General features: G+C 30.8%; 2 protein-coding genes and 1 long non-coding RNA gene across 6 annotated transcripts; 2 read left to right on the forward strand and 1 right to left on the reverse strand.

The window, feature by feature from the left end:
- The first annotated feature begins 4,189 nt into the window (after positions 1–4,189).
- Positions 4,190–6,717, forward strand: LOC107909209 (repetitive proline-rich cell wall protein 2). The gene is made up of 2 exons (XM_016836666.2): positions 4,190–5,762; positions 6,473–6,717. The coding sequence occupies exon 1, from the start codon at positions 4,424–4,426 to the stop codon at positions 5,753–5,755; it is 1,332 nt and encodes a 443-aa protein (XP_016692155.2). The 5' UTR covers positions 4,190–4,423; the 3' UTR covers positions 5,756–5,762; positions 6,473–6,717.
- Positions 6,718–15,451: 8,734 nt separating this feature from the next.
- Positions 15,452–17,043, reverse strand: LOC121219990 (uncharacterized). The gene is made up of 2 exons (XR_005917073.1): positions 16,841–17,043; positions 15,452–16,712 (listed from the first exon to the last, which is right to left on the reverse strand). It is a non-coding gene; the product is annotated as an uncharacterized lncRNA (long non-coding RNA).
- A 1,204-nt stretch (positions 17,044–18,247) lies between these two features.
- Positions 18,248–22,033, forward strand: LOC121219991 (uncharacterized). Of its 4 annotated transcripts, none has more exons than XM_041098987.1 (7): positions 18,248–18,397; positions 18,492–18,655; positions 20,353–20,398; positions 20,761–20,881; positions 21,134–21,204; positions 21,593–21,672; positions 21,903–22,033. In XM_041098987.1, the coding sequence occupies exons 2-7, from the start codon at positions 18,536–18,538 to the stop codon at positions 21,948–21,950; spliced, it is 486 nt and encodes a 161-aa protein (XP_040954921.1). In that variant the 5' UTR covers positions 18,248–18,397; positions 18,492–18,535; the 3' UTR covers positions 21,951–22,033. The 4 variants fall into 4 exon arrangements, with proteins under 4 accessions (XP_040954921.1, XP_040954922.1, XP_040954923.1 ...); XM_041098988.1 differs by having other exon boundaries at positions 18,257–18,397; positions 18,495–18,655; XM_041098989.1 differs by having other exon boundaries at positions 18,260–18,397; positions 18,498–18,655.
- The last annotated feature ends 118 nt before the right edge of the window (positions 22,034–22,151 follow it).

Raw genomic sequence — 22,151 nt, forward strand, 5'->3', positions numbered from 1 at the left:
ACAGACTAGGGCCTTTTTCAGCACAAAGAAAAACTAGGGCCTTTTAATTTAAGTGCCCATCTATATGGGGTAAAATTTTAGTTTTGATCTATCTATTATTGTTTAAATTTTAGATTTAATTTTTTATATTTTAATTTAGTGCAACTTGATTTTTATTTTTATAACATCATTAAGTAGTCCAAATAGTTAATTCGGGTTAAAACGTTCTTGTGATTTTTTCATTAAAAATACTCTTAATTTGTCGTACATGGATCTTCTTGTGATGAAATAGATATTTAAAAAATATTTGCATCTGCATTTTAACTAGAATAATTAAAGATGTTAATTATTTGGACTAACAAGTGATATTATAAAAGTAAAAGACTAAATTATACTAAATTAAAGTATATAAATTAAATCCCAAATTGAGCATGGTAAAGGGACCAAAATCAGAATTTGACCTCCATGTAATGAGTAACTTTTCCCACATTTTTCCTTTTGTTCACATTAATCTCGAAGCTTGACAGTTTTTCCCGGTTTAGCTAATGAAATTGGATTTCATTAAAATATAATGATGTGATGCAATTATATTTTTATTTTTTTAGTTTTATATAATTTTTAAAAATATTCAAACAATAATATGATATAATTTTAGAGTTTTGTATCATCACACCTTAACGAAATTCAAGTCTGGGAACAAGATTAAAAAAAATTTACCAAAATTAAAGATTAAATGTGGCTTTATCCTATTTTTTTCAAAACTTCATTTTGGGTTTTATTTTTAGTAAAATTGTAATTTAAAAATTATACCTTTATGTTTAGAACAAAATCGCAACATGTTTATTCTCCTTTAAACCAATTACCTATTTTTAAAAATTCAAGCTTCTGACATAGATAATAATAAATGTTGGGATTTTAGAGCCATTCATTTTACCATGCAATGCAGACATTACACACGACAAAAAAAAAAAGAAACTAGCTAATTAATAATTTTTATGTTTTATTGCAATAAAATCTTCGGTGGATGAGTAACTCGGTCCATGGAAATAAGGGCGAATCTAAAAATTTACTTTTTGAAGTTAAAGATGAATCATAAATTTTTAGAGAGATCAAAGTATAATGTTATTATTATATCAAATTGTAATCTTATAAATTTTAAGGGGATTAAAAAGTATATTTACCATTTTGCATAACTAAAAGAAATTCAAAAAAAAAAACACTTCATTTAGGCATATTGCCAAACACTTAATATGCAATGTACTAATTCTAGCAATACCATGTATGAAGTTAGAAAGGTGATATTCTGCTATTACTCATCGTAATATATGTAAGTTATGGATTTAACCATTAATTTTATTTTGGTCAATTTTAATCCTATATTTTTCGCATTTTATAATTTCAATTTTAACCCAATGATAGTAGTTAGATGCATTTGGTTAAATTCTGATATTAGTCATATACTATTTGTAAAGTTGTATATTTAGTCTATATTCTTTAATTTGATTATTTTTAATCCTTATACTTTTCGAAATTTAAAATTTCAGTCTTCATGCAAGCATCAACCATTAAATTCATTAATCGACTTTTTTTGTGAGTAATGCATAAAAACATCAAGTTTACATAATTTTATAATGTGATAATAGTTTAACATATAAGGTTTTGGAAATACTAGATTTTAAAGAATTTAACTGCTACGGCTTGGACAGGACTGAAATAAAAACTAAAAATGACCAAATTAAAGTACAAAGGCTAAATCTACAACTTCTGTGTAGACCTGTTCATGGGTTGGGCCACTCGGCCTGGCTCAAAGGCCCACCCAAAATGTGAGAGGGTTTGAGCAAAAATATAGGCCCGAAAAATGGGTTTGAACAAAAAAAATAAGGCCCGTTTAAAAAATGAGCCGGGCTTTGGGTAATGCAAATTTGGCCCGAGCCCGGCCCGAATTCATTAAAGGACAAAAAATATGTTTTTTAAATATTATTTTCTTATTGTTTTCTTCCTATTTTGCTACCATTTTACTATTATGTTACTATTTTGTTGTTATAGTTTGGATATTGTATAAAACTTATTTTATTGTTAATTTTGTTATTATTTTAGAGGCATTTACTTGTTAAGTTGCATCTATCTTAGTTTTATTTAAATATACATATTTTTTAAAAATTTATTTTCAATTTGTTGGGAAACATTTATTTTGATGTTTTTAGTATATTTGGTGTATTATATATTTTTTAAAATTATATAAAAATTAATATAAAAAATAAAATGTGTTGGCCAGGTCGGACCCGTGTTTTAACATTTTTATCTAGGTCGAGCTTAAGCAAATTTTTTAACTCATTTTTCTAGTTGGGCCCGAGCCTAACAAATAGGCCTAAATTTTTAATTGGGCCTGACCCGGTCCATGCACACCTCTACTTCTGTGTAATCTATAAACTAATAACAAAATTTAATCGAAAGAAAAATAGCCAATGGACACATCACATGAGAGAAAGGAAATGGAGAAGAAACAAATAAGGTTAGGCAAATGGCTATCCTTCCTTTTTCTCCCTTAAAACAATATCTCTTTATCCATGTATCCCATTCATGGACTCACTCTCAACCCACAAATAACAATTAAAAGATTTCTCCATTTTTTCCATTTATTTGCTTTTGATATTTAAAGAATAAAAAGAATGGTATATGTGTTATATTTTTTTAAATTTTCTTTTTTTATGTTATAATTGTAACAAAAACAATGTAATTCATCAATGAGACATCGATTTAATGACAATATTAAAATTCTAGTAATTGTAAAATTTTAGATTCAAGTTCTACTCAATATAAATATATGGGTTCTCGTTCAAATTTATTCTATCTAAGAGCTGGATAGTTTGTCTGACTCGACTTGGGTCGACTTAGATTTGGACGAGAAAATATTAATTTGAAGCTAATCCTATATGCTCAAATTATCATTCATAAAAATTAATAGATATTTTCATTATTAGTACTAAATAAATAATAAGTTCGAATTGATTGTAAATAAATAAAATATTATAGCGTTTATAGGTGTGAATTAAACACTTATTTTATTATTTATTTCATATTAATTTTATTTTTCGTATTTTTTATTATTATTTTATCTCAAAATTACTAAACTGAACTCTCACCTATTCCCCGCCATCTCTTTCATTCCAACCATCATTTCACATGCTTTTGCCTTTTTCTCTTGCAATTCCTTTAGGATATGTATACCTTTTTCTCTTTGTCCTTCTCTCTCAAGACAAAGGTACACCCATTTTTTGTTTCTTGCATATGGTACGTTATATGGTTAGAAATTACAAAAGAACTCACTCTTTTCGGTAAAAATTAAGATATCTTTCGTGTTTATTTTATAATATATAAAAATTAATTTTTTAAAATTTTTCGACAGTATCATCCCGAAAATTCAAACATGAGTTATCTTTCTAAAAATATAATACACTTTATCACAACAATACGTTTGATACGTACAAACAAATCTCACTAAGAAGTATAATTCTTTTCATATGTATACTATCATGGTTATTAAAATTCCTACACAATATTTAGCTAAAAGGAAAATGCCCAATTAGATCCATTAGTTCTAAATATATTAGCTAAAATACAAAATATATGGGAAAAAGAAGGACCAATAAAAGAAAAAGGTTAGAGATAGAGAAAGAAAGCAACTATGCTATTGTGGTATACAATTGGGGACCAAAAGTGATAAAAAGATGTAACATTTGCCTACTTTCTTTTTTGGCCAACAGCATTTGCCTACTTTAGTGCAGTAATATCATCTAAATTTTTTGATAAAATCTATATATTCTAATAAAATATATTTAATGTTAAAAGCATATCCCAAATTGACAAGTTGATAAATAATGGGAAATTTTAATAGTATTAAATTGGACCAATATAAATATTTAGTTATTTCGTCAATAAAATTGTTATCTCACATAGGTCCGAGGTTATATCATTAAACTACCTATAAGATTGTTGCTGCTCGCCATTAATGATCAATCAATCGAGTTACCTTGTTGAACTAACAAATGACGATTAAATGACAAAGCTCTCTTACTCCCTATTGTTTCTCCACCTCTATTTCCTCCATTGACGACTCGAGTGAAATCACGAAACAACCTACATCCATATTTACCCCACAATAGATCATACGAAACTAAAAGATAAAAAGAAAAACTATGTACGAATGGTGGCCAATCTTTTGCCAAAGTTATAAAAGCAAAGGCGTATGTAGTTTTTGGCATTGCCAACTAGCAAAGTTTGGCTGTTGTTGGCTTTGGAGACGTATAGCTCATACAAGTTCACGTGATCTCCTTTCTTTAAGGGTTTTTAATTTTTGTTTTCTTTCTATTTCACTCACTACATATAATTTCTATATATCTATATATATTTCGTACTTCATTGCAGATAGATTTACACATTAGCAATGGATTCCACTAAAATCTCAGCTCTTCTTTTCATTTGCATGCTTTTCATTTCCTCAGCTACTCCAGTTCTTGGTTGTCGTTCATGTCGTAAAGCACATCCCAAGGCTAAGCCTATTAAAAAGCCCCATCCTGTTAAACCCCCAATCCATGTAAAACCACCGGTTACAGTCCCTCCAGTCACTGTCCCACCAGTGACAGTCCCTCCAATAGTAAAACCACCAGTTACAGTCCCACCAGTGACTGTTCCTCCTGTGAAGCCACCAGTTGAACTCCCTCCGATTGCAAAACCACCCATTACAGTCCCACCAGTGACTGTTCCTCCTGTAAAGCCACCTGTTGATCTCCCTCCAATTGCTAAGCCACCCATTACGGTTCCACCAGTGACCGTCCCTCCAGTGACTGTTCCTCCTGTAAAGCCACCTGTTGATCTCCCTCCAATTGCAAAGCCACCCATTACAGTTCCACCAGTGACTGTTCCTCCTGTGAAGCCACCTGTTGATCTCCCTCCGGTGACTGTTCCTCCTGTGAAGCCACCAGTTGAGCTCCCTCCAATTGCAAAGCCACCCATTACAGTCCCACCAGTGATTGTTCCTCCTGTGAAGCCACCAGTTGACCTCCCCCCAATTGCAAAACCGCCCATCACAGTCCCTCCAGTGACCCTCCCAGTCCCTCCAGTTACTGTCCCTCCAGTGACTGTTCCTCCTGTAAAGCCACCAGTTGACCTCCCTCCAATTGCAAAACCACCCGTCACAGTCCCACCAGTGACTGTTCCTCCTGTGAAGCCACCAGTTGACCTCCCTCCAATTGCAAAACCACCCATCACAGTCCCTCCGGTGACCGTCCCAGTCCCTCCAGTTACTGTCCCTCCAGTTACTGTTCCTCCCGTAAAGCCACCAGTTGACCTCCCTCCAATTGCAAAACCACCCATCACAGTCCCACCAGTGACCGTCCCAGTCCCACCAGTGACTGTTCCTCCTGTGAAACCACCTATCAACCTCCCCCCAGTAACAGTGCCACCAGTTACTAACCCACCAAGTGGGAAACCCTGCCCACCTCCACCATCAACCAAGGCCACTTGCCCCATCGACACACTGAAGTTGGGTGCTTGTGTGGACCTACTAGGAGGGGCTGTCCACGTTGGTGTCGGTGACCCTGTCGTAAATGCATGCTGCCCGGTCCTTAAGGGACTCGTTGAACTTGAAGCTGCTGTGTGCTTATGCACCACCCTTAAGCTCAAACTCCTCAATCTCAAGATTTATGCACCCATTGCTCTTCAGCTTCTCATCAGTTGTGGGAAAACTCCCCCTCCCGGTTACACTTGCTCTCTCTAGACCTAAGTTAAGCACTTTCATCACTTCATCATTTCATCACACACACACTGTGTGTACATACGTATTCATTCATGCTTTTCTTTAGGTTGGATTTTCCCACTAGAATGCAAATAGGTCAAATTCAGTTTTTAGTTCCTATACAATGCTCAAATTTAAGATTTAGTCACCGTATTTTTATTTGATATAATTTAATCACTTTATTTTTATAATTGTTATTAGTTAGTCCAAATAATTAATATTATTAACTATTTCGATTAAAATGATGATGTGAATTTTTCTTGAAAACACTTCTTCCAACAACAACAAAAAATTCATGTCAGCCTGATGAGTTGGAAGAGATATTCCATAACATTGTTTAAATTGAAATGGGTAACAATGTTATTGTTTGGATTATGCAATGACATTATAAAAATAAGTAAATTGAAATATGCCAAATTAAAGTATAGTGACACACCAACAAGTGTTGGATGCAGTGATAAAATATATTGTACTCTCAAAAAGAGAAATCAGGTTTAAATTTTAGAGGCGACATTATTAGGAGAGACAACACAAGCCCTGAAAGCAGTTGTCTTCATGGACCACAAAATGAAAATCGAAGATAACTTGATTTATATAAAAGAAAGACTAAATCCTAAATTTAAACTTTGTAGAGGGACCTCAGAATTTGACCTTAAAAATACAATACTCATTGAATTCCATGTCGTACGGATTTTGCAGGTTGGTAGGTTCTTATGACGAAATAGGACAAATGAGAGGGAGTCACCATTTTATCAATTGAATTGGAAAGCTATGCTGGCTAGGCTCTTATTTTTAATACCAATTCTTTTTTTTTAGTTATTTTTAAAGATTATTGCAGGTGTGTTTTTTATTATTATTATAAAAAAACAGTGTTATTTCGTATCAGTTAACTCTTGAATTATTTGTAATTTTATATTTAAATGAATGTTTTGAGTTGTTGCTAATTGATTTTTAATCAAATGCTTAAGATTGTATCGATACATCCTATACATGTTATACATATAGCACGATATTACTTGGGCTGCTGTGAACATCCTTTCGGGGATCGGTAGGATTGGAGGTTTACTGCATAACTCGAGTAGCAAAATTCTTGTACCTTTTTTTAAGAACATTGGTGAAACTGAGCTTGCGACGCTGTCAAGGAGGTTTTGTGCATGTTTAAAGCTTCGTCATGGTTTCAGTCGCATGAGTTGATGGTGGAATCAGACTGCTCAAATGTAGTTAAGTGGGTGCAGCTGTTTAATAGTCTCAGTTTTGATGGAGTTGGTGCGACGCAAGATACTAATAGGAAGCTGCCTTTGCTGCTATAGACTTGACCAGGGTTCGATTTTTGTGAAATAAAAAGTTCAAGGATTAAATTACGACAAATTAAAATAAATAACCAACTTCCCAATTATTGTAAAATAGAGATGAAATTCAATTTATCGACAAAAAGCCTTACCTTATTCTTACAATATTGTAGTTTGTTATTTTGTGTTTTTTAACTCTTTTTACCATCGATTTACTTTACCCTAACGGATGGTAATAACATTTATTACATTTGCAACTAACAAAAACAGATAAGAGTTTTATCTGCTCTCAAGGAAATGATAACCACAAGGGGCAATTGGAAGAATACAGCATCAATAGAAAATGGCTAGCTGTAAGGTTGAAGGGGACCAAGTTTTTAAGCTATGGCACATGAACCTCGTTTGTCTCTATGTTCTCAATAACATGTGGTGTGTGTTGAAATGGTCCTATACATATATATCATTAAATCTCAAACAATCAACTAAAATATATATGCAGGTTAAGTCTTAACACGGTTGGTATGGGCATTGTTGCCAATACAGGAGAACGTGAGTTTGAGTGCACTAAAGTGCATTATCCTCCTAATTATGAGTAGTTCTAAGCATTGTATATATATATATAAAAGATATATTGACAGATTAAATACACTGAAAATTTAGAAAAAAAATTTAGACATATCTATTTCTAACACATATTCATATCTAATGTTATCAGTCGGTCCAAGCATGTTGTGATTTGGGCTCAAGTGAAGTTATTTTGTTGTTTTTAACTTGTAATATTCAAAATGATTGAACAAATAAATATTTACAGGTGATTATTTAATATCTTTTGTATGAATGTTTTTAATGTTTTGCATATAAAACAAAATGTACAAGTAAATATTAAGTTACAGGCTATCTAAAGTTTAACCAATATTTATTCACATTAAATGATGAGATTTTAATGCAAGAAAACTATGAATTCGTTGATTTTACCTACCAAATTTTGGTTAGCTAAACTTGGCGTAACCAGACCATCACTGTTTTATGCTTCGTTATAGTCTTTCTTATTGTTGCTTTGTTATCAACATTGGAATCCTTATTCAATAAAGTTTGATTACGTCATTTGAAAATATTCTGCATTTGCAGGGTTTTATTCAGAGAGTAATTCACTCTAATAAAAACTATATGATAAAAATATTCAATAAAAAATGTTGAAAATAATAAATAGATAAGAATTACTTATTTATAATTAATATATTTAGTTTAATAAACATATAGAAGTTACTTGTCACCTAATAAATAATATATTCAATTTTTATATATATTCAAAGGAAAATATAAACAAGCTGATAAGGGTTTTGCTCATGGGTCGAGTCAAACCATGACCCTTCAAAAAAAATTGAATAATTATCCCGATTTGATATATAGCTCATTTTTACTATTTATATATTTCAAAAGGAAAATTATATATTTGGCAAGTTGCTACTGGAGTTTTGAGACTCCATAAGTAGGGTTGAGGAGCTGAGTGTCTTATAGAAGTATAGAAAAATATTTAGAAAAACAGAGACACATATAAGCTTTTTAAAGCTGCTTGTAGAATAAAAAAAATAAACTATCATTATATCAAATACTTACCCATTTTAAAAAAAAAATTAAAAATTCATGTTAGGATTTATATATCTTTTTTCTAACCTGATCTGGGAGGGTTTTGGTCCTCCTACATGCGCTCGAAATTCTGTTAGGTTTTTAGAATTGTTCATTAATCAAGTTGTCCACAATTGACTTAATTCGAAATATTCACCTTAAATATTATCCAAAATTATTTATATTTATAAATAATTAACATGAACTTGAAAATCAATTTTGAAAATAAAAAGATTTCGTTTGCCCAATGCTTGGAGCTCTCAATTTTATTTTATTTTTTTGAAAAATCTCATTATAGATTTTAATTATATATGCTTTTTTTTGACATAATATTTAAAGTTACTCATAGCATCTTCTCAACCCATGAATAGGAGAATAATGCGTTTTAGCGCACTCAAATTTATGCCCTTTTACATTGATAATAATACTCATACCAATTGAGTTAAAATTAAATCATCAGACCTCTCAAACTGCTTTTTTTAACATTAAAAAAGTATTTTTTTTTATATATTTTAAGACCTATTCTATAAGTGGTTTATAATAAATTTATCATCCGAAACATGTCCCATAATAATTTTATTATACAATAGAATTAGACAAATTTGTGAGTTTAAATCGAATGCTCCAATGGTGTCGGGTCTTTGGGACAAACAGAGAGTGTCAACAATATACTGACAACATGGTACATGCATTTCCATGCAATTGTCGCCATAATCTTACACGTGGTCTTATCAGTCTGAATTTGTTGGAGAATCAGGGATAAATTTTTCTCTTCTTTTCTTTCCCTAACATTAGCAAAAAGAGAAAATATATTAAATAAGAAAAAATTATATTTCGTATGAGTTAGTATTTGATATATTGATAGTGCACTTTTTTTTATTCTACAAGCAGCTTTAAAAAATTGATATATGTCTTTTTTTAAAATATTTTTAAAATATTTTACTATGCTCCGATAGGACACTTGTCAAACCTTTGATCTTACTTGTGAAATCTAAAAACTTCACTAGTGGCATGCTAAATATTTTTCCACATCTTATTAGCTTAATATGTGCATAAACAAAAAAAAATTAAGGGAAAATATTTGGTACACTATCAATAGAGTTTTTAAACTCCACAAATAAAGTCAGAAGGTTGACAAATGTCCTATAAGAGTTTAGTAAAATATTTATAAAAAAAAAGACACGTTACAATTTTTAAGATTGTTTATGGAATAAAAATAAGTATACTCCCGGTGTACATTTGGAATATATATAATTTTAAAATATTAAAATATGCTCCAAGTCTTTTGTACTTTTTGTACATTTGGAATTTAATCCTCCTATTTTTATTTTTATTTTTATTTTAATTACTTTTCATATTTCAAAATTTAAGTCTATTTACTAAAACTACTAAAATTTTCTAGTTAAATTCGTTAGTGCGATATTTTAAAATTTTAAAAAAAATTCACTTATTAACCATTTAACACGCTCTAATAAACTTGAATTTAATAAAATATTTTTAACGGTATTAATAATTAGATTTATATTTTAAATATGAGAAATAACTTGAATAAATTTATTGAAATAAAAATAAGAGGCTTAGAAGCATATCATGTCATATATATATACACACTATATCAATGTGGGATTTAAAAGAAAAAAGAAAAAGAAACGATTCCTATATGACATAGTTTATAAACTGCCATTTGTCACGATAATAATCTTCCATGTATAATTGTTGACTACATTTAAAAATAATAATTTAAAGTAAATTCTTTATAAAAATATAACAAAAAATTTGGAAAATGAAATTCCATATATTTTATTTGTTTATATACATATATTCGGTTAATATCTCTAGCATCCTCATTGTATAATAAAATGTTTGAGATTATATTTGATATAAAAAAATTATTACAGGAATAAAAAATTTCAAATTATAATTACAATTATTATTCTATTTTATTTTATACAAAATCTAAAATAGAAACTATATAATTTTTAATAATTATAACAATATGAGATGACACAATATTAACAACATATGTTGCTATATTTAATTCATTAATTATTTTTAAAATTATTTAATTTATTATTCATGATATCGATGCATTTAGATTTATTTTATTTTTAATATATTATTATACGTTATATTTTTATTGAATAAAACCAATAAGATTGTGAATATATTTCTTTTCTAAACCATTAATTAATTTAAACAAAAACCAAAATTATAAAAATATTATAATATTAATACACACAAACATCCCGTTGCATGGGAATCCCACTTAGCTTTAAGTATTTTAAAAAGGGACAATGGTATATTTGCCCCCTATACTTTAGCAAAACTTTCAATGTGGTACCTAAGGTTTCTAAATGTCCAATGTGCCCTTTGTACTTTGCTTTTGTCTTCCAATCTGGTAGCTGAGTCTAACAGCGTTAATCTGTTATCATGCCACATGTCAATTTTTGCAAAAAAGAAAAAGAGGGTTTTTGTTGAAGATATCTAAATGAGTTTTTTAATTTGAAAACGTTTTTCTTTTATTTCTTGCCTAGGAAAAGAAAAAAATGGTAAAATTGTATTAAAGCCACTTGAGTTGACTTGCCATTTTTTTTTGTAGAAAAATGAAATGTGGCGTAATAAGAGTGATCCTCGTGTCTTGACATGTTAGACATTAATGTTGTTAAACTCAAGTACTAGATTAGAAGACAGAAAAAAAGTACAGGGGACACATTGAACATTTGAAAATTGTAGGTACCGTGTTGAAAATATTGGTAAAGCACAGGTGGTGAATATGCTATTATCCCTTTTGAAAACACATATAAATGGGGGATTACATATGCCTTAATGTGCGAAACCTTGAGTTCCTTTATGTTGTTGGAATGTTCCATGAAAGTTGACAAATGGTGACAAAATTAGAAGCGTTGCTAAACACCACCTCTCGACAAACCGACCTCCGTCCCGGAAAATACGGGCTGTTCTGCCCCCACATGCTTCCATGTGAACATTATTATTATTTGTTTAATTATTATTTTGGGTTTAATTTTTTTAAAATATCTTAATCGAATCGATTGGATTGTTCTATCAGTTTAATCATCAAATTGAGGGTTAAATTGCTTAATCGAGTTGAGAAATGAATAGATGGAAGGTCAAATACAAAAAAATGGAAAAGAAAATAAATTCCGAGTGTATTTAATAAGAAAGAAAATAAAAGAGATAATTATTTTTCATATTAATACATCAAATTCGGAATAATAAATGAAACAATTTTTTTTAAGAATCGAGTTATCAACCATGTCTTTTTTACGGTGTATGAAGATTAATCTTTTTGAGAATTCATTACTACTTCTCCTAACACTTATCGATAAACTCGCATTTTCCAAACCTATCAAAGTAATGAACCAAAAGAAAATTAAAAATATAAAAAATTGAAGGAGTAATAGATAGAATTTTTTTCCTTAATACCAAAGTAGGGGAGCAATTAAATCATATTTGTTGGTTTATATTTTACAAATTAAATATAAAATTAAATAAATCCACAATTAACAGAAAGTTTATTCTATTAGTAAATTCATGAAAAATTCAAGCCTAATAATATTTGCAATTAACTTTAATCAAATTAACCATAAAACATGAATTGAACACTAAAAATTTAACATAATTATCTTTGGATACCAAAATATATAACTTTTGACAAATACAGATACCATATTGGATAAAAAATAACACCAGTACCATATTAGAAAAAGTATCAAACTCGGGTATCAAATGATATATTAAAACCTATTTCAAAATTAATATTATTATAATAATTTTTTTAATACAATGCCTACTTTTATCCGTGACTAGGGGTGAAGGCAAGGTGTAGGTAGTGGCCTTGACCCCCAAAAATGGTAGATTTGTCATTTAATCTCTTAATTTTTTTATTGAATTACATGTTAGTATAATTATAAAATTACATTTTGGTTCCTCCAAAAATTTATATTCATCCATAGCCTCTTATAGGATAATTTTTTGACTTCGCCTTCCTCATGACCCTTTTGCATCTCTTAAATTAAAGAAAAAACACGTTTAAACACATTCGAATTCACGTCTTTCTCATTATTTTAATTAATAACAATAGTGTCAACTAGGCTAAAATTCAATTCACTATAATAGTTGTATTACTATTATTTAGCAAAAAAGAAAAAGTAAAACCTTGATTCGGAAGTTAATCTAAAGGAGTAGGCAAAAATCTCGTTCCCTTAAAATAAAAAATTAATTACAATGTTTTAAGTGAATTAAATAGTAAAAAATGTATTTGAACTCTTTTTAAAATTTGAAATTCAATTTTCACCTTTCCAAAAATAAAAATTTTATAATTCAGTCTCTCCAAAAATTGTATTTTCTATAATAAAATTACATTTTAACTCTAAAAAATCTATAATTTATAATTCGAACCTTCAAAAGAAAATTGTATTAATCTCGAATTTATAAAGTTTTTACTTATTAAATAAAAATAAATCTTCGGGTGGGGTCCACGTGTTTGCCCCCACTAAAGGTAACAGTCACCGTCAGATCCGGCAATAATCATCCCAGCCGCACGTTAATTTATGAACATATATATTGTAGTTTAAAATATTATTATTTTTGAATAAAAATATTGTTTTTTTAATTAGCTGGATAATATTATGATAATAAAATAATATCCCTACATTTGTTACCAAAATCTACATTTTAAATAATAATAGGTTTAGAAAAAAAATATTAAAATAATTACAGTTTTGGTCCCTCTATAATACTCAAATTAGAATTAGAATTTAATTATTCTGCTTTAATTAGACACAGTTTGATCTTTTTACTTGTATAATATCATTAGTTAATTTAAATTGTAAATAATATTAACTTATTTTAGTTAAAATATTGATATGGATTAAAAAAAAACACATTTATATGAATAAAAAAGATTATGTTAGCATGATAAACTGGAATCTTCGTTCGCTGCTGATGGAGGATTCCTGCAAGATCGTAATGCTAGTGAATTATTGCCTTCAGTTGATATTTGGGCAATTGTGCAGTTCTGGATTCTGAACTTTGGGATATTTTCGATGGATTGAAACTTGTCCTTGATAGGGGAATTGATAGAGTCTTAATTCAGACAAACAGTCTTGAAGCAGTCAACACCATTGAAGAGGGAATAAGCGGAGATTCCAACTCTGCTTCGGTAAGGATAATTCATGCATTGTTGAAGCTTTTAAATCAATGGAGTATACAACATATTCCCCGAGAAGAAAATAAGCTCGTAGACGAAATAGTTAAGGAGGTATGAGACAGAAGAATTGGTTTACGTCTAATAGAAGATCCCATCTAGATGACTTCATGTTATTGTTGATTTTCTTAGTTGTATTTTTTTCACCAAATATATATATAAGGAATATATCTCAAATTTAAACACTATAGAATGACCAAAACTAAAATTTAGCCAAAAAATGAATATTCCTTATTTTCTTTTATGGGCTCGTGAAATCAATTTAAATTATTACAAACAATAATAATTAAAAATAATAAAAGCTAGGGTTGAATAAATCTTAAAGACCCATGTCCCAATATTCTTCTAGGGATTGATGCTTAAAAGAGAAAAACTCCCTCGTTTTTTCAGTATAAATATCCTCCCTACACCCTATAAACTCCTCATTCAATCTCTTTCTTTTTCATTTTCTTTGATCTCATTTCTTTTGCTTTTTTTTTTCGCCATTGATGGTTCCTAAGCTTTTAGGGTTTTCATTAAAATGGCGATGATGAGAAGGGGAAAAAAGGGGAAAAATATCAAGTATGGTCCTCTTTGTATTCTTCCACAGCTTTCTTGAACTGCAACTACGTCTTAGATGATGCATGTGAGCGGTTTTAAGTATCAATTGCGGTTCAATAAAGCTGTGGGAAGATACAAATAGGGCCAATGGAAAGGATTCAAATGCTTTATTATGGATTCTTTGGCCCCAAAAATGGAAATTTCTTTATATAGCCCCTTTAGTATTTAGGAAATCACAAATTAATATAATGGTGAAGTTACACGTTTAGCTTCTTAAAAAAATTTATATTCATTTCTGGCTCTCCTATGTTTGTAACTCACTCTTCCTTCTAGGTTTGATTATTGCAATATAATTGTTTATACAAGAAAAAATAATAATTTTTTTCATAACCCTAATGAACATTTGTTTTTGGAGTTTTATGGTGTAGATCTGATCCATGAGGTGTCCATGCTTGAATTGCCATTTTCTTTAATTTTTTAATGTTCTTGTATTGTCTATTTCCATCATGTTCTTGTTTTAAAGTTCAAGCAAATCATAGCCATTGTTCCACCAATAATATTTTGTGCATACATATTATTTGTTTTATTCATTGTTTTAGACCCAATCTTATAATTTCGAATACATTTTCTTTAAATTTACATTCATTTTAATTTCGACCCTAAAAATTTTACTTTGGAGGGTCAGAATTGAATTATAAATTTTTAGATATTAAAATACAATTTCATTATTATATTAATTTATAATTTTTAAAGGATTAAAGTGTACTTTTATCATTTTAATTAAGGGCTAAGAGTTTGGCCAATGTAACCATCCATCGTGTCACCTTTAGGCATATGGATAGTGAGATAATGATCCTTCAAACACCCCAAATACATATAAAATCTAAAACATAATGAACATGCTCGTACCGAACACATACTTGTGTATAACATTAAATCTAAGTCAACTATTCTATTTTAGGGAGTTAAAAATGAATTATAAATCTTGGAAGAATTAAAATACAATGTTATCATTATATTAACTTGTAAGATTTAAGTGACAATTTAACCCTTTTTTTTCTTTAGGGGCGAAAGCCATTGTCTACCCCTTATATATGCCATTGTTTGCATCACATATCAAACCTGGATGAATTATGTTGAGAGTGACTCACTTAAGATTTTGAAATTTCAGTATTGACAAGTGAGATTTTCTAATTCAAGAAGATGTGGGAAATGGCAGCAAGAGGGATGGCTGAGACGGAAGAAGAAGGTAGCCAGATGAGGCGGTGGGTGGTGAAGATGAGGAGACCCTATGTTAAGAGGGAGAAGTGATGGTGGTCTTCATGTTCGAGGTCGACGGCGGAGAGAAGGTGGCATTCGATATTCGACTTTGTTGCGGAGGAGGACAGGGCGGCCGCTGTTTGTCACCTCCGCCTTAGAGAAAAAGTTGGACATCCCAGCGGCGTTGATCGATTAATTTTGGATACTTTTTTCTACCGATCGAAAATGACCTTTTTTGCTCCAAATTTTGGAACATACTTAAATAACTCCCTTAAAACAAAAATGGTACATAACTCAACTCCCGGTAAATTTATTTCGTAATTTAGAAATTTAATTAATAATGTGAAAAAAAAATTAAAACGTATTCTATTAAAACATTTTTTTAATTATTTTTAATTTTTAAATAATATTTTTACATATATAAATATAATTCTAATAATGTACAGTATAAAAATTTTAAAATATTATACGAATAGAGTATTTATAGCCTTAACCTTATTTTAAGATAATTTTCATTTATTTATTATGTTTTAAAAAAATTAATAATTTTTAAAATATTTCTAATTATGCTGTTAAATTTAACCTAGTTATTTTAGGGCTCTCGTTTTTAATCAAATAATTCTTTAAATTGATTTAAAATTCATTTTAATTTTTTGAAACAAATTATACAGTTTTAATAAATTTTAAAATCTAACTTGGGGTGCCGTTGATTTTGGACCTTTAATTAAATATTGTATTTTTATTTGCAATAGTTTTTATAAATTTTATAATTTTAGACCTTTAATTAAAATTCATTCTAATTTTTTTATTTTAAATAGTTCTAATACAGTTTTTTTAAGCCCATAAAATCCAAGATAGTATTGCATTTTTTAGTTTCCTACATATTTTCCCAGGTACCAAACAGAAGATAATGCTTGATCCAAGTGATAGTAATAACAAAAAGCAAAATTAAAAGCTTACATTTAGTAGGGTTGTCCGGTTCTCTTGAATACTTCACCTAAGAAATGGAGAAAACAAATTAAACCAGCAAAATTAATGGGAACGAAAATAAATTAGAATTAAACTTCAATATTTCTCTAATAAAAAATTGGAGAGAGGTTTTCGAAATGAGGAAGATTGACGAACCATGGCTGCTGTGTGGAACAGTTCGACTTCGTTCCCTACCACTGCAAGAGAAGAAGTACGGAGTTAGGGTTTCTTTAGCAAATAAAAGGGATAGGCGTTTTAGGGTTTAATATTGGGCTTCCTTATTTTCTCGCCGAAAGTTTTATGGGGTTTATTGGGCAATTTTCAATTTGGCCTCACCTCTAAATTGAAGAGCCCTTTATTTATTTACTAGACTTTACCTACTTGCTTTCTATTTTCAAATAACAGTTGGACTGTTAAAATTTTGTTAATATATATTGTAGTCGCAATTCGCATCTTCATAAAAATTTAAAAAATTTCTTTAGGGTGACTTTGGATTGGCGATTGGGTGTGGTGCGGTGCGGTGCGGTACGTTTAGTTTATTTTTTGTTGGACTGTTAAAATTTTGTTAATATATAAGTGTGAGTTTGGATGGGCGGTGCGTTTACCTGCGATTAGTATAAAAACAGCGGTAGCGGTGAGATTAGATACTGTAGTATGAGACAAAAAGTAAGCTAAACGCACCGCACCGCACCCAATCGCCATCTAAACCCACCCTTAGTTTTTTATTTATTTACTTCGAAAATTTTGCACATGAAAAGGAGTAACATAAATAAGTTTGACTCTACCTATTCAGCGTTCTTTCCTTTTTCCCTTAAAATTAATACTATTTTTTGCATTCACATTTAATGATAAGTAATCTATTTTAGTCTCCTCATGAACAAAAGAACATTTAAATATCAAACGGGAAACTTGTCAATTAAAAATCCAGTCACTTGTTGTATCTCCTAGTGCCCTATATTGGTCAAACCAACTAAAAGTAACTTCACTCTTCAAAGAAATTCAAACCCAGAAAATAATAAAATTGTTGTAGCATGCGTTGAACTCCCACCATGGACTCCATTGTCTCCTTAGCAATAATCAATAATGAACAAAAGTAAAATGTGAGAATTGGATGAAATTTAAGTAAACTATATATAGAGTTGTCTTGTTTCATAATTTGAACAATATGTTTATTGAGAACACAAAAAAGATAAAAGAATAAAATTCCTTCTGTGAGCCTATCTTTAGAGCACATGTTGGCGACAAACGTTGATCTATCATACCCTTTAATCAACTCTTGAGCAAGCATTATATTGTCTATAAACTGTAATGCTTCTCCCTTTCACAGAAGCAACAAATAATGTGTAGAAGATGTGTGGTGAGCCTACTAACAATTATCCTAGTAATGCATTTGGGAACCAAGGTGTCAATATCTTTTAACCACTATTAAGTGCTTGCATCTCAACTTTCCTTCTTTTATCTTTAACTCGTGGAGAAATTTCACTAATATTTAACTGAAAATGTTTATACGTATAATTACCTTCTATAAACTCATAACTATTATCTGAAAATATAAATTAATAAATTTAAAAGGCTGGGTGGTGCAAAACAATTCCTATGCAAAAAGCGTTATGATTTAGAGGAAGAAATTCCACTTCAAATGAAGAAAATTGACGATCTCACACTCTGCATACTGTCAATCAATATTTCTCTTATTGATTTGAATTTAAGTTGGTATAAATTTTAAATCTTCAACTTTATCGTTTCAATTAAAATTTTATTTTATTTTTATATAAATTTTCGTGAAGATAACGGGAAATGGCAATAGTAGCAGGGCAGGGTGCGGTGTCCTCCAATCAAATTCAAAGGCCAATGGAGGACTCGTCTTCTCAGCCCTTCGATCATGATCAAACGGCTCCTGGCGCTTCCAAGTTCCTCTCTGACCTTCCCTCTCGTGGCCACCTCTCTTCCACCATCATCTCCTCAAATCTGGTTTTGCCGCCTTATTTTTTTCCTTTCTTACTTTCAATTTCATCTTTAATCCCGATTGTTATTGTTGATTCTTAATTTTTGAGCTTTGGTTGCTGAGAAAATGTGAAGATTGATAAGTGTGATATCGTGTGATAAAGTGAGTAGTTTTACTGAATTCAGCTTAAAACATGGGTTATGGTTAGCTCAAGAAGATAATCTTAAAGTAGGATCCAATGGTTTTAGCAGCGGAATAAATTGATTTAGGGTTCTGAATTGAGGTTTTAGGCTATCTTGAATTAGTTTGTTTCTTGATGATACTACAAATGTGGTGAAAATTATGTTTGATTAATGGTTGCTAGGGTTTGACGATGGAGAGCAATTGGTTACTTGAGCTAATGAAAATCTAATATGGATCTTTGGAGAACCACACCAAAAGCTAGCTGTTGAGGTTTGAGAGCATAGATCCATATAAACCTCATAAGGAAATCGCATACTTTCTTATGTAATATGTTTTGAGACCGAGTTACTGTCAGGCGTTTGTATATAGAGATGTGTTCTAAAGTATGATATCTTCCAAATTGCCATTTTCGGTTGTCTTTAGTAAATTATTTTTGGAGGCCTTAGTTCAGCTTAGGATAATTTCCTGTCAGTTTTGGGTACCAAACGCTTGGATGCAACAACTGAATACAATATCATGTTTGCTTGTTGCGCATTCTCTTCCAAGCATGTTGGCCAGGGTTTTGCAGTTTAACATTTGACTTGGAAAGTAGAGGTCAAGTATGTATTTAACCTATTGAAAATTCTTTAAGAGTGAAATACGTTATTTCAAGACAGTGTTAGGATTTGTATATAAAGACTTGTTTAAAGTATGATATCTTGGAGTTGCTATTATCAGTTGTCTTTAGTAAAATTCTTAGTTTCGGTTTGGGATAGTTTCCCGTGAGTTTTGGGTACCAAACACTTGAATGTACTAATTAAATACAGTGTCATGTTTGCCTGTTTAGCATTCTCTTGTAAGCACGCTTTATGATTGTTCCTTTCATCTGTTAAGTAATGAAGGATTAGGAAATTGCTGGTCTGGCACTGGAGGTCTTATCCTTTATGTTTGGATTTTGGACATGTTATGGTCTTTCTTTAGAATGTCCTGTGCTCCTCTCTTCAGCCTACATCAATTTCCCCATGTGTTCTGTGTGTCAATGGAGTTTAGATACTTCTCAAAGAATAGCTTTGTGTATTATCTCTCTGTATTTATTTTCTTTAACAATTACCTTAACTCTATCTTGCCACACAAAAGCGTCGCACATCAGGATCCTGGAAGATAGTAAGACTGTGGAGCCCCCTACCCACTTAGCTTCTTTTATTGCCCTGCTTTTGTTTCCATCTATCATTGGAACTCTTTAAGTATTTCATGCTATTTCTCTCAAAGAATCTTCCTGAAACATATAGAAAAATATAACCTATTTTCCAATTCCATTCATATAATATAATATGCCTATCGAAACAAGCAAAGAAGGGTTTCTTATTTGGTTAAAGAGCGAATCAGCTTGGTTAGGCATCTAGAGGGAAACTTGTTGGGTGACTGTGTAGCTTGAATTATTGCAATCATCTACAGTGCTGCAATATTTTGCATATATTGCAAAAATAATCATGAATTACTGCAATTACCTATACTTCTCCGTTGGATCAAAATTGTTTTGCTTATTTGCAAAGTTTTGCAGGGGGGGATGCGAGTTTATATTTGTGAGCACAATACTTCTCCTCCAGGTAACTGTAAACTTCAACTTATCTTGGACTTTCAATATGTCTTGAGGGAAACATATTCTTTACTTATGTCTTGAATTGATAATGCACTTTTTAACGTATCAGCGTTTAATAGTGATTAAATTGCTATTATAATTTGATTTTAATGTTATATGTTATTGATTTATGGTTTATGCATAAATGTAAGAAAGTAAACATCCAATAGCTTTGTTTGTAGCCTCTTATTTTATAATTTGTACATGCATGCAATTATCTGCTTGTTATCTTGTGGATTCCACAAGATAATAAGAAGAGTGCAAGAAAACTGCTTCGAGATTTGTTCTTATTCACAAGCTAGACAATTTTACTCTTCCATGTATATCCAGAGATGCAGCACATAAAGACAGACCAACAAAACATACTCATTAGGTCGCTCATGCTTAATAACAATAAGGGCGGTTCCAGTTCAAAGGATGTGAAAGCTGCTGCTGAGGGTCCTAGAAAGAGGTATTGATTTTGTATTATATTTAACTTAGCTTGTTACGATTCATTGTATACATTGGAGTTAATGGTCTTATCAGTCTCTTTAATCCTCATTTCAGGATAGGGATCTGAACATCCTTTTGTAGCTTCATTCATGGATCGCATCATGTTATATTTGCATTCCAGTAATATCTAGGGCAAAAGGCATCTTATTGCATGTGGTCAGACTTGATGTCTAGACTAGATTGTTTTGACCCTGCCAATTTTTCCCCTCAGGGCTGCTGAAAAAGTCATGGATAGCAGCGCTTCACCAAAGAAAGCCAATACAAAAAATAATTCTCAATCGGGTCAGTCAATAGATGTTCTGTCCTAGTACTACATATGTATTTGCATCCATGGTTCAATTTATTGGGTCAACATTGTCATGAAACTAGAATGTCACTTAGGTCATATATATATTTGATGTACTAAAACGAGAATAACAATTTCCCTACAGAATAATAAATAATACTGATGCGTTTTGTTTTATGTATTTTATGTCAGCCTTGGCCCATCCATTGTCCACCATGCGCTTGATTTTTCTTCTATGATATTGATCATCTGTTAGAAGTCGGTCTCTTTCACTTGTTGTGTTGCTTATCCGTAATCAGACTAAGTTGGATTTATGAAATGTTTGGTTTCATTCTACCGAGAATTATTATCTCGGGTTTCCCCTAACAACTTAAAAACTTGCAGTGGGATCAAGCAGTAGTTTTACTGTAGAGAGACTTCGCGCTCTTCTTAAGGAAAGAGGACATTCACCCAAAGGAAAGAAGGCATGTTCTTGAGAAACCTTTCTTCGATGCTTTTAACTTTTAAGCACCGTGATTGATTATAGTGGTCCAAGAGCAGTGTTTGGCGTCGTAGTTCATTTTAGGTGCAGTACAACTACATTTGTCAAGATTATCTACTTGTTTTGGATGATAAGGCTACCTACTTGCATGATCGAATACGCTTAGCTTGTTAATGATTTGTTCTAGATCTAGTGATGTGTTGAACCGTGCAGGATGAGCTGATCGCACGCTTGAGATGTGTAAATGAATCAGCCGAGTAGTTATTACATGTTGCATAAAAGCAAACATACTCTAGCTGTTTGCTCATTTATCATGAAATATGATTTGATTTCTTTTTCAAAAATTTGAGAAAGCACAAAGGACGAGTGTAAAAGCAGCAAACAGGCCAAAAAACCCTTCAAAATCGTGCATTTTATAGATAACACAATCATAGGCAAAGCTCATAAGTTTGTATCTAAGCA

This window comes from Gossypium hirsutum, chromosome D08 (genome assembly GCF_007990345.1).
Source record: "Gossypium hirsutum isolate 1008001.06 chromosome D08, Gossypium_hirsutum_v2.1, whole genome shotgun sequence".
In the NCBI taxonomy this organism is placed as follows: domain Eukaryota; kingdom Viridiplantae; phylum Streptophyta; class Magnoliopsida; order Malvales; family Malvaceae; genus Gossypium; species Gossypium hirsutum.